We start from the raw sequence: 13,544 nt of genomic DNA, 5'->3' as shown, positions 1-13,544 counted from the left end.
GGGAAGTATACAGATAGCCTGACCATAGGGAGGAAAAAAAACTCTACCAATTTTATAAAACAGATTCAAATTTTTAATACAACAATCTGTACTGTATAACAACTCCCAAAGGCATCACTGTGATATATTAATAGTACAATAAAATAAAATAGTTGTTAATGTTGACCTCAAGTGGTCAAGAAAAAGTTGAATTATGCTTAAGAAAAGTAGGAAGTTTGTTTACTTTTTAGAAAATTTAAGAACTTTCATGAAAATATTCAGACTTTTTAAATTCAGAAGTGATTTTTATTTAAAGAAAGTAAACTGCCAGTTGACCAGAAAACTTGATTACACAGAATAACTCATTTTCCTAAAATTCCACTTAGACTGTTCTATTGTGACATCTAAGTTACACTTACACTCTCAAAGTATTATAATATTTCAAGTAGATACATTTAGTAGCTGTTTACTCTCATGTGAGTATTTTTAAGTAAGTCATGGAACAAACTACATTTGCTGACTGGGCTAGAGGGTCAGAGATTCCTAATGTTCTAGTCAAGACTTTTGTGGAAATTGATAGTTTATGCCAAAGGGCAGAAGAGGAGGTGCAGAATTCTATTATAGTTTAGACTTTACCTTAATGTGCTAATGTATTTGAACTCTGTAAATGTCTAGACCAGAAATAATCAACGCAAGTTAAGATTTAAAGTAATAAAGTTTATGTGTAAGCATGGTCTTAAAGTATTTTACAAAGGCTTTAAGGCATAATTGGCCTTTCTTGTGAACTTGATCTGATCTATTTAGCACATAATAGTATAAGCACTTCTTATTAATGATTTCTGGCATTGCTGTCTGCTCATTCACAATAACCTTATTAAGGCACCAGATGATGATCTAATTTGGAATGTGGAAAATCAGTTAAAAAGAGAGTAGGCTGGAAAACTATCACAGATTGATGGGAGAATTACTGTGATTCTAGCAAACTCTGATTGCATTATATTATCAATTATGGTAGTAAACCTAAAATTGATGATGAAAACCTGTCTGAATTTTTTTGTGTGTAGCCATTACTTAAAGATTATAGGTTCTGAGTATAGTTAGCTCTCTTTACTTAATGTAATAGACCGAGATTCTTATTTTCAGAGCTTTTTTTTTTTTTCAGCTCACCAAACAGGAAGACAACTGACAGCAGAATCAATGAACTGGTTACACAACATTCTGTGGAGAAAAGCTGCCAGTAGTTTTGAGGTTTGAGAATAATCTCTTTTTCATTCTTTATATTATTTCTCCACTGCAACAAAAAATAGTGCATTCACTATAAAAATAAAAGAGCATCAAATACTTCAATAATCTCTGTTTAGATACCATATATTTATTAAATATTCACAATATAGAGTGTTAATGAGCATTGTGCAAGAGTTTATTAAAAATAATAAGACATGATTCCTCTCCATTGAGAGCTTACAGTGTAGGGAAATGTCATCGCTGATATTAAGATATAAGAATGTAATTTTTTTAACATGAGGGCTGAGAAAGAGTTTTATTCCCTTTAAAAACTTAATGGTGTAATAAAAAATGGAAAAAAAAAACCTTTACAAGACAACTCAGGTTTCCTGTAAACCTAAAGATAAGTTTTTTTAAAGCAAAGAACAATCATTTATAATTTTGGTATATTTCCTTCTAATCTTTGTGTATTATACATTTGTGTCCCTGTGTATATAAATCAGATGGGACGTACCATTAAAAAAAAAGTTGTGTTTGCTTCCACTTGCAATTAATATGTAGTAACAGGGACTGTTTTATGTCCCTTCTTGAACAACAAGCCCCTCTCCACAAAGGACAAGACAAAATAGACGAAAAGAAAAAAAAAGGCTCTTATGACCCTGAACATCAGGCAATGAAGGAGAATGGTCCCTGGGAGATAAGAAATAAAGCGAGCATTGGCCGGGCGCAGTGGCTCACGCCTGTAATCCCAGCAATTTGGGAGGCTGAGGTGGGCAGATCACAAGGTCAGGAGATCGAGAACATCCTGGCTAACATGGTGAAAGCCCATCTCTACTAAAATACAAAAAATTAGCTGGGCATGGTAGCACACGCCTGTAGTGTCAGCTACTCAGGAGGCTGAGGCAGGGGAATCACTTGAACCCGGGAGGCAGAGGTTGCAGTGAGCCGAGATCGCGCCACTGCACTCCAGCCTGGCGACAGAGCAAGACTCCATCTCAAAAAAAAAAAAAAAAGGAAAGAAAAGAAAGAAAGAAAGTGAGCATTACAATTGTGCAGCTTACTGCTTTGAGTTTCCAGGGTATAGCACAAGAAGGGGATCTGAAGCAGAGCCTGGCAAGCGTCCTGATTTGAGATGCAGCTGAGTCTGAGGAGACCAAGGCAGCCAGAATTTATAAGACAAAGTACTGAAGAGGACCACATAGCGTAGATTAGGCATTGTAAAAGAAAAGATTGATAAACTTGAAGTCAGAGCAAAGAAGCTATTCAAAATTAAACACACTGAATAAAAGACTTAAAAGAGCTTCAGTGAGATGAGGGTCCTCTTCCAATGTTTAACAGAGTTCTGATCAGGACATACATGAAGCAAAATTACCTGAAGCTAGGAGAATAACCATCTAAAAATATTAGCGGGAACAGTGCCTAGCACTCACATGGGGTTGAGAATAAGGCCTGTTCTTATCACCCAGTCTGGAAAACCTCTAATTCATGGGGCATTGGGAAGAAAACTCAGAAGGGTCTTGTCTCAGAAGAGGGAAATAATTAGTCCTACACTAAGTCCTGCTCCAGAACTACCTTAAAAATTATAAACCTATGGTGTGAAAGGATCAAATTGATCCCAAGGAACTTAATTGCTTCCCAGAGCAGAGTTCAAGAATATTTATAGGAATATAAAACTGTACAGCATCCAACAGGATAAAGTTTACAATGTCTGGCATCCAGCAAAAAAATTACTGAGCATGTGAAGAGGCATGAAAATGCAACCTATAATGAGGAGAATAAGCAATCAATCGATACTGACCCAGAACTGACATAGAAGTTAGCATTAACAGAGGACATCTCTTATAATTGTATTTCATGCATTCAGAAAGTTAAGTGGAGGCATGGAAGATATGTAAAGACCCAAATCAAACTTATAAAGATGAAAACTCTGTTTAGGATGAGAAGCACATTGGATAGTATTAACATCATATTAGACATTGTAGAAGAAAAGACTGATGAATTTGAAGTTATAGCAAAGAAGCTATTGAAAATGAAATACACAGGGAAAAAACCCTTAAAAAAATTAAAAGAGTTCAGTGAGGTTAGGGACAATTTTAGGTAGCTTAATATACGGGTAACTGGGATTCCCAAATGAGGATGGAGATAATAAATATTTGAAGAAATAAAACTTTCAAAACTTAATGAAAACTCTAAATGCACAGATAGAAAAATCTTAACAAACCCCAAACACAAGAAACACAAAACGACACCAACGCACGTAATCAAAATTCTCAAAACCAGTGATAAAGAGAATGTCCTAAAAGCAGCCAGATAAAAGTGACACCTTATATACAGAGGAATAAATTAAAGAGAACGTCAGATTTCTTGTTGGAAGTAATGCAAGCAAGAACTCAGTGGAGCAGCATCTTTAAAATAATGAAAGAAAATAAAAACCTGTCAGCCAAAATTTCTGTATCCAGCACAAGTATTGTTTAAAATGAAAGTAGTTGGTACAAATGTAAAATAGTGAAGCCACTATGGAAAACAGTATGGCAGCTCCTCAAACAATTAAAAATGTTATTACCATATGATGCAGCATTTTCACTTTTGCTTGTATATCCAAAAGAATTAAAAGCAAGATATTTGCACACCCATGTTTATAGCAGCCAAAAGGTGGAAGCAACCCAAGTTCCATCAACAAATGGTGGATAAATAAAATGGGGTATACTCAAACAATGGAATATTACTTAGCCTTAAAAAGCAAGGACTTCTGATACATGCTATAACATGGATGAGCCTTGAGGACATTAGGCTAAGTGACATAACCTGTCACAAAAAATAATACTGTATGGTTCCACTTACATGAGGTACCTAGAGTAGTCAAATCCGTGGAGAAATAAAGTAGAATGGGCTGGACGCGGTGGCTCACACCTGTAATCCTAGCACTTTGGGAGGCCAAGGCGGGTGGATCACTTAAGGTCAGGAGTTCGAGACCAGCCTGGCCAACATGGTGAAACCCCGTCTCTACTAAAAATACAAAAATTAGCCAAGTGTGGTGGCGCACGCATGTAGTTCCAGCTACTCAGGAGGCTGAGGCAGGAGAATCACTTGAACCCAGGAGGCAGATGTTGCAATGAGCCAAGTTTGTGCCACTGCACTCCAGCCTGGGCAACAGAGCGAGACTCTGAGAAAAAGAAAAGAAAAGAAACAGAAAGGAAGAGGGGAAGAGAAGAGAAGAGAAAAGAGAAGAGAAAGAAGAGAGAGAGAGAGGAAAAGAAAAGAAAAAGAAAAAGAAAAGAAAGAAAGGTGGTTTCCAGGGGCTAGGAGGAGGGGAAAATGTGGAGTTGTTTAATGAGTATAGAGTTTCAGTTTTACTAGATGAAAAAGTTCTGGAGATTGGTTGCAGAGTAGTCAATTTTATGCTATGTGTTTTTTACCATAATAAAAATATGTTTTTAAAAAATGAAAGCAAAATAGTCTTCCAGACATTTAAAAGCTGAAATAACTAATCACTCAAAGATCTACATTACAAGGAAGTCCTCTGAGCAGAAGGAAACTTACACCAGATGGAAATATGAATCTATACAAATGAATAAAGAATACCAGAAATGGTAATTATATGAGTAATTGATAAGATTTTTTTCTTACTATTACAATCTCTTTAAAAGATAGTTTATTGCTTAAACAAAAATAATAACATTGTATTCTGCAGTTTATAACCTGTAAAAGTAAGATGCATGACAAGAACATATAGGCCAAGAAGAGAGAAATGGAAGTATACCATAAGTGAGGTGGTATAACATCACTTGAAGATAGACTATGATAAGTTAAACATGTATACTATGTACCCTAAAACTACCATTAAAATAGCAAAACAAAGAGTTTTTTTAAAAAATGAGATAAAATCAAATCATAAAAATATTCAAATAATCTAAAATAAGGCAGAAAAAGGAAAGACGGATCAAAAAAGATGGCACAAATAGAAGACAAATAGCAAGATGATAGATTTACATCTAAGCATATGAAAAAAAAATCACATTAAGTGAAAATGACCTCAAGACCCCAGTGAAAAGGCAGAGATTGTCAAACTGGATAAAAGAGCAAGACCCAAGTTTATGTACTGCTTAAAAGAAATGTACTTTAAACATAAAGATACAAATTGGTTATAAACAAAAGCATCAGAAAAATATAGAGAGACAAGATTGTTCTAAAATTTATATATAAAACAATGGAATGAAAATAGCCAAGATACATTATTAAGAAGTCAAAAAATAATAGATGCTGGCAAGGTTGTAGAGAAAAAGGAACACTTATATACTGTTGGTGGGAGTATAAATTAGTTCAACCACTGTGGAAAGCAGTATGGCTATTTCTGAAAGAACTAAAAGCAGAATACCATTTGGCCCAGCAATCCCATTACTGGCTATATACCCAGAGGAATAAAAATCATTCTATCATAAAGACACATACATGCAAATGTTCATTGCAGCACTATTCACAATAGGAAAGACATGGACTCAACCTAAATTCCCATCAATGACAGACTGAATAAAGAAAATGTGGTACATATACACCGTAGAATATTATGCAGCCATAAAAAAGAAAAGATCATGTCTTTTGCGGGAACATTGATGGAGCTGGAAGCTATCGTCCTGAGAAAACTAACACAGGATCAGAAAGCCAAATAATGCATGTTTTCACTTATAAGTGGGAGTTAAATGATAAGAACTTATGAACACAAAGAAGGAAACAACAGACACTGGTGTCTACTTGAGGGTGGAGGATGAGAGAAGGGAGAGGAGCAGAAAAGATAACTATTGGGTACTGGGCTTAATATCTGGGTGATGCAATAATATGTACAACAAACCCCTGTGACATGTGTTTACCTATGTAACAAACCTTCACCTGTACCCCTAAACCTAAAATAAAAATTATAAAAAGAAAATTGCCAAAACAACCTGAGAGAGAATAGAACAGAAAGAATTACCCTATTCAATTTAAACACTTTTTATATAGCTACAGTAATCTAGACTGTGTGGTATCATTAGAGACATAGATCCATAGATCAATGGAACAGAATGGAAAACCAAAAAATAATCCCACACAAATATGCTCAACTGATTTTTGAGAAAGCACAAAAGTAATTCAATGGAAAAAGATGGTGTTTTCAACTAATGGTGCTGGAGAAATTGGACATCCATAGAAAAAAAAAACCCTTGACCTTAACTTCACATTTTATACAAAAATTAAATAGATTATAAAATTAGATGTAAAATGTGCAATAAAAATACATAGGAGAAAATCTTCAGGATCTAGGCCAGGTCATGTGCAGCCTATTCCCTGCATGAACTGCACTTGATATGTGACGAAAGACAAGGATGTTAAGAAGTTTATCATTCAAAGTATGGTAGAAAGCCAAGTGTGGTGGCTCATGCCTGTAATCCCAGTGCTTTGAGAGGCTGAGGCAGGAGGATTGCTCGAGCCTAGGAGTTTGGGACCAACCAGCCTGGGCAATATAAAGGAGCACCATCTATACAAAAATAAAAAATTTAGCCTGGTGTGGTAGCATGCACCTGTAGTCCCAGCTACTCAGGAGGCTGAAGCAGAAGGATCCTTTGAGCCCAGGAGTTTAAGGCTGCAGTGAGCTGTGATCATGCCACTTCACTCCAGCCTGGGTCACAGAGCAAGATCCTGTCTCAAAAGCTAAAAACAAAGAAAACAACAAAACATAGTAGAGGCCACAGCTATAAGGGACATAGCTGAAGCCAGTGTCTTTGATGTCTATGTGCTTCCCAAGCTGTTTGTGAAGCTACATTACTGCATGAGTTGCACCATTCACAGCAAGGTAGTCCAGAATCAATCTCGTGAAGCCGGTAAGTACCAAACACCCCAACCCTGATTTAGACCTATGGGTGCTGCCCAACAACCTCCACCAAAGCCTACATATGGAGCTGAGTCCTTAAGGACTGAAAAAAAAGCTATCCTCTGAAGAAAATAAAGTGAAAATTATACTTAAAAAAAAAAGAGATCCTGTTGAATAGATGAAAAAAGCTAGAGACTGGGAGAAAAATTTTCAGACCATGTATACAATAATGGGCTAGTAGCTAAAACATAGAAAGAACTCTCTAAACTCAACGTACAAAGAAAAACAATCCAAAAATTAGCAAAGGATATGAACAGACATTTCACCAAAAAGGGATATATGCATGAAAATAAGCACACAAAAAAAGATGACTTATGAGTCATTAGGGAAATGCAAATGAAAACCCCAAGGAGATACCAATACATAATTCTTAGAATAGCCAAAATGGAAAAGATTAACCATACCAAATGCTGATGAAGATGTTGAGGATCTGGAACTTCATGGTGGAAATATAAGATAGTACAGACGGTTTGGAAAATAGTTTGGCAGTTTTCTAAAATGTTAAACTTGCCCCTATCATGTGATCCAGCCATTTCAATCCTATGTATGTACTCAAGAGAAAAGGAATTATTTATCCATACAAAAACTTGCATGTAAAAGCTGATAGCAGCTTTATTTGTAATAGTTAAAAACTGGAAACAGCCAAATGTCCATCAACAAGTGAGTGGATAAACAAACTGGTATGTCCTTCAATGAAATACTACTCAGCAATGAAAAGGAATGAACTATTGATAGATGCAATAATGGGGATAAATCTAGAAACTGTTTTGCTGAGCAAAAGGGGCCAGGCAAAAAAGTATTAATACATATTAGATGATTCCATTGTATAAAAGCCTATAAAATAAAAATTAATAGTTATAGAAAATTATAGAAAGCACATCCATAACTGCTTGGGGTATGAGAGACCAGAATGAACTGGATTGAGGGATTACAAAGAAAAAATGGTTGTGATGGATGTGTTCACTCCGTTGACTGTGTTGATGGTTTTAGCTATGTGTGTGTGTGTGTGTGTGTGTGTGTATATATATATATATATCAAAACAATTGTACAGTTTAAATATTCATAGTGTTTCATATGTCAATTGTACCTCAATAAAACTGTTTTCCAAAAAATGTTACGGTAGGTTTTGTAGGAGAAAGACGTGAAGAGAAAAAAGGGAACAAAATCTGAGAAACAAAGAATTAGACCCAAGAGAAGGAAAGAGAATCCCTTATAGGAGCATGTAGAAACCTAGGTCTTATGGTCAGGTACCACAAGATAGAATGATATTCGTATTCTCTTTTATAAGGCCTTTATTTATTTTTTTACTGAATAGGTGAAGAACTACTTCAGAATTCCCATTCTTCTATTGATTCTTTTTCTTTCCTCTCATTTTCCAGTCTTGCTGAATAATTTTCTTAAAACATCCACTTCCAACACTGGAGAGGAATGTAATCTTATTTCTAATTGACTATTTCTAATATGACATATTTCTAATCTACTATGACTAATGTAATAGTCAAAGGCAGTGTTTTACCTATTCAGCACAATTGTTTCTAGTTGAAGAGGGTGTTTTATTCCTTGAAGGTCCTAATGGCTCCTATTCTTAATTGAAAAATATGAAGCTTCTTGATAGGGTACAAGGGAATCATTTACCTTACCTTGGTTTATAAGCAGTCTCAGTTTTCTTAGATTAAGAAATAATTATCCAGGTTATTCCTATCAGATTTTCCCTAGCTAGCTTCTTACCATTGAAAATTTTAAATTTACTCAAGAGAAAAATGTATTTTTGTATACAAATACAGCAGCATCAATTACAATAGTAAAAAACCTGCAAATTCACTAAATAGCTAACATTAAGAAAATCATTATATACTTGATTAAATGTTATGTATCTCCTAAAATTGATTACTGTGAAGACTACATAGCAACATAGATTAATATGTATAAAACACAATTAAATGGAAAGAATAGAACATGAAATTCTATATAAGCTACGATTACAACTAGGTAAATATACAAAAGAATACAGTTAAAATTGAACATAGATAAATGAAAATAGCTGCATTAGCATGGTGAATTATGGGTGTTCTCTTTTAAAATTTTTGTCGTTGTTGTTTTAATAACTTTTAAAATAGATTTTAAGTTTTCTGGGGTGGTTTACTACACTCTTAGACTCTTCATCCTATGTGTGAAATTTCTAATGTGTACGAAAAAGAAAGAATACTGATTGCCACCTTATCTAAAACTTATGTTGACCAAGACTGATAATAAAATGCACTTAGAACCCTATATAAAGGATATTGTGTTTTGATTGCCTAAAAAAGAAACCAACAGCATCTTTTATTTGTTTCTAGAGGTGACTTGGGAAAGATAGGGTAGCGACATCGCTGTGATTTTGTTGTTTCTTTTTAAACTTTAGGTACAAAATTACACTGATGCCCTACAATGGTACTGTTATTCTCTGAGGTTTTATTCAACGGATGAAATGGATCTGGACTTCACCAAGCTGCAGAGGAACATGGCTTGCTGTTACCTGAATTTGCAACAACTTGATAAGGTCCTTTGATTTATCTATTTTCAGAGGTAGCAAATGTTCTTATGTGCAGTGGCAGAGAGATAGATGCCATGCTGTGACTTCTTGGCTGTTAGTTTAGGATGTCTGAGAGTTCCCTCATATAGAACAAGGTCAAATTGACATTTTCTTGATTTGCACACTGTAAACATAGAGTGAAACTTCCCAAAGAAAGAGAGAATTTTGAATACCATTAATTCTATTACTTACCCTTTATTTTTCACACCTATTCTGAAAGGTAATATATCATTGGAACTCCTGAACAAAGTTATCTGCTACTAACCATCTGTAATATTGTCCTTTGCAGCAAGCTAAATTTTGAAGTACACACTTTTGTCAAGCATTCATTGAGACCAAATACTTGAATGAAGTGGCCATTCTTTCACTTTCTAGGTTGTTATCTCTTGCCTTTCCAACCACCCTAGAAAATGTTCTTTAACTGATTTCTTATCAGGACAAAATTCTAGAAGGTAAAGAAGATAAAAGCTTGTTTAAAGATAGAACGGAAATACTTTCCAAAGCAATTAGGACATTTCTTCCTTTGGTTATCATATGGTATGCACGTAATGAGGGGTATTGGCTCTTAGAAGGACAAAGAACTAGAAGGACAAGTGTGAACCCAAATGAAATATGAAGGTTTTTGTTGCCTTTCAAGTTTTAATGACAGATCTAACCTTTGTTCACCTAGGTGATTAAGGGTAGTGATTCCAGATGTTTTCTTTGAAGGTTTATTTTTGAAGAGTTGTTTATCTGACTTAAATACTTTAGATTTTCTTTCAAGAAAATATTTGCTATTTAGTTTATATGTTATAAAGTCACAGCCCTGGAAGAGAACTTGAAATGTTACTTAATTCATCATAATGTTGTACAGGCCAGCATTTAACTGTTTCAGAAAATAGTTACCTACAGTTTAAGATCTAAAAGGAAGATGATCATGTAGATTTTGTTACCTAATTCTGCACAGGACAGCACTATTTCAGAAAGGTAGTTGCCTACTGTTTACTTAAAGACTAATAAAGAAGGCAACCACAGAGCCTTTATAACTTCCATGATTTATGACACAGTGAGCTAGGCAGCTTGGGAAGGACCTATATCTGGATGTAGACATGCTAGTTGGGGAATGGATGCATTTGCAGGCCAAGGGAGGATATCTAATCAGCCAGTCAGGAAAGAAAGAAAGAACACAGTACCAGACATTATGCTAGGCTCTGAGGTTACAGAGATGAACAAAGTATAGTTGCCTTCAACTCACCCAAGCAGCTGACATCATGGTATCCTAATGGGCAGATAAGCAGAGCATGGCAATGAGAGAAATCTAAATGTTGGAAATAGTCTGTAAGTCAGGCACACAGGTGGTTGGCATCACATAAACATAACAGCAGGGAACAGGGTTTCAATCACAGATATTTGGACTCTGAGACAGTACACAAAATCTTTGAGGAATAGGAGTGTGTGCAGACATACTAGAAAGAGCAAAGTAGATCTCCACAACTAAAGGGGCCAGGATATGAGGCTGTTTTTAAGAGCAGAGCCTCTGCATTGGGAGCCAAACTGGGAAGCAATGACCAGAAGAGGAATACAAGTTGACTAGATACAGTTTTCTGAGACTTAAGCAATGCTACTTACATCTCTTCTAATGTCAAGTTTGGTCCTAGAGCCTAGTATAGCACTGACTTTATAATTGGAAATTCAAATGGTATTAATAGTGAGGTTAGGAAGAATAGGAGAACAGTAAACCAGGTGTATTTTAATGGTGCGTACTCAATATGTAACTGTATCATTTATGGCCAGATTAGTGGTGAAACCAAAGGATATTTTGAATATATTCAAGGTAACTTTGTTGATTACTGTTAGTATATTTCTCCATTTCATCCTTGTCTTGAATTTAGCAGACATTGATTGGATACCCTCCATATGCAATGAATATCCTCTTATGCACTAGGACAGACAGAAAGGTGAAAAAAATACACAATCCATCATATTTTAATAGTCCCACCTCGCCAGTGTCTAACCTCTGTTAGCTTTCATTGTCTTTCTTCACTCCTTCCTTTGAGTTGCTTGAGCATTGTTGGGAAAATTTATGAAACCATGTTTATTGGGTTTGCTAAAATTTCATGGTTTTTCAGCTAGGTAGTCAATAATACTGACTCTTGTTGAGTTTTTATCACATTCCCCACAGTGATAATTCCAAAACATTTTTTTTCTGTCCTTAAGCACCCATGCTTTCTCCTTTGTTGTAGCAAAAGATCTTATCGTGTGATTTGCTGAGCTTGTAGCCACTGACATGAACTTCATCAATTTCTCACCTCTTCACCCATCCTTTCTTTTCTCTTACCTACGAGAAAGAAGTAACTTTGTCTGGGGACCTTACTCCACAGATCTCAACCCTAGCTGTTTAATCATTCTCTACTGTTTCTTTTTTTTTTTTTTTTTTTTGAGACAGAGTCTCACTCTTGTTGCCCAGGCTGGAGTGCAATGGTGCTATCTCAGCTCACTGCAACCTCCGCCTCCTGAGCTCAAGCAATTCTCCTGTCTCAGCCTCCTGAGTAGCTGGGATTACAGGCATGGGCCACCACGCCTGGGTAATTTTTTATATTTTTAGTAGAGACAGGGTTTCACCTTTTTGGCCAGGCTGGTCTCGAACTCCTGACCTCATGATCTGCCCGCCTCGGCCTCCCAAAGTGCTGGGATTACAGGCGTGAGCCACCGCGCCCGGCCTACTGTTTCTTTCTCCTGTTACTATAATTACCTTGAAGTCTTCTTTATCCAAAAACCTTCCTTCAACTTTGTAATCCTCCTCAAACTTCAGTTCTGTGTCCTTTTTGTTGCCAAACTTTCTAATCCAATTTTTTAGTGTTCATTCATTCAAAAATATTTATTTATTGTCTCCTATGTGTTAAGTACTGTTCTAGGCATTGGGGATATAGTAATGAACAAAATATATAAAAACCTTTATCCACATGGACAAATACTGCTGTCCCCATTATTTTCCACTAGGAGAGGCAAACAATAAAAAGATAAATAAGTATTATGTTATATTATAGGGGTCAACAAACTTTCTGTAAAGAACCACAGTAAATATTTTAGGTTTTGCAGGCCATACAGTCTGTGCTGAAACTAATCAACTCTGTTGTTGTGCCTTGAAAATAGCCATAGACAGTATGTAATCAAATTGGTGTGGCTGTGTTCCAATAAAACTATGTTTTGGAATACTGAAATTTGAATTTCATGTAATTTTTGTGTGTCATAAAATATGATTCTTTTGATTTATTTCAGTCACTTAAAATGTAAAATTGTTCTAACTTATGAACTGTACAAAAAATATGGTGAGCCAGATTTTGCCCAAAGGCTATAGTTTGTTGACTCCTGGTATATTAAATATTGATAAGTGCTAAGGAGAAAACTAAGCAGGAAAGGGTGATATTAAATGTTTTGGAGGCGGATGAATGGTTGAACTTTTAGATAGGGTGGTCAGGGAAGTCCTCACTGAGAAGATTGTTTTTAAGTAGAGACCTGAGGAAAAAGAGCATTCCAGATGGAGGGAATAACAACTGCAAAGGCCCTAGGGTATTTAAAGAATGGCAAAGAGACCTTTGTGGCTGGAGCTGAGGGAACATTAGGGGAATTAGGAGATGTGATCAGGGAAGTAGTGGTGTCTTAGTCTGTTTCGTGTTGGTATAACAGAATACCTAAGACTGAGTAATTAATAAAGAAAATAGGTTTATTTAAGCTCATGATTCTGCAGGCTGGGAAGTTCAAGGGCCATGGTGCTGGCATTTGCTTGGCTTCTGGTGAGGGCTTTTGTGCTAGATCAAAACATAGCAGAAAGTCAAAGGGAAGTAGACTCATGCCAGGAGACATAATCCAAGGGGCTTTCTGGCTTT

General features: G+C 35.8%; 1 protein-coding gene across 2 annotated transcripts in view; it reads left to right on the top strand.

The window, feature by feature from the left end:
- Nucleotides 1-13,544, top strand: part of TEX11 (testis expressed 11) — a 380,181-nt gene that overhangs the window by 230,869 nt on the left and 135,768 nt on the right. For both annotated transcript variants that reach the window (XM_003820153.4, XM_055106718.1), the window contains 2 exons: nt 1,142-1,227; nt 9,508-9,645. In XM_003820153.4, the coding sequence (XP_003820201.2) occupies nt 1,142-1,227; nt 9,508-9,645 (224 nt within the window). The remainder of the gene's footprint in view (nt 1-1,141; nt 1,228-9,507; nt 9,646-13,544) is intronic.

This window comes from Pan paniscus, chromosome X (genome assembly GCF_029289425.2).
Source record: "Pan paniscus chromosome X, NHGRI_mPanPan1-v2.0_pri, whole genome shotgun sequence".
In the NCBI taxonomy this organism is placed as follows: Eukaryota; Metazoa; Chordata; class Mammalia; order Primates; family Hominidae; genus Pan; species Pan paniscus.
This window is presented reverse-complemented; position numbering and strand designations above follow the sequence as displayed.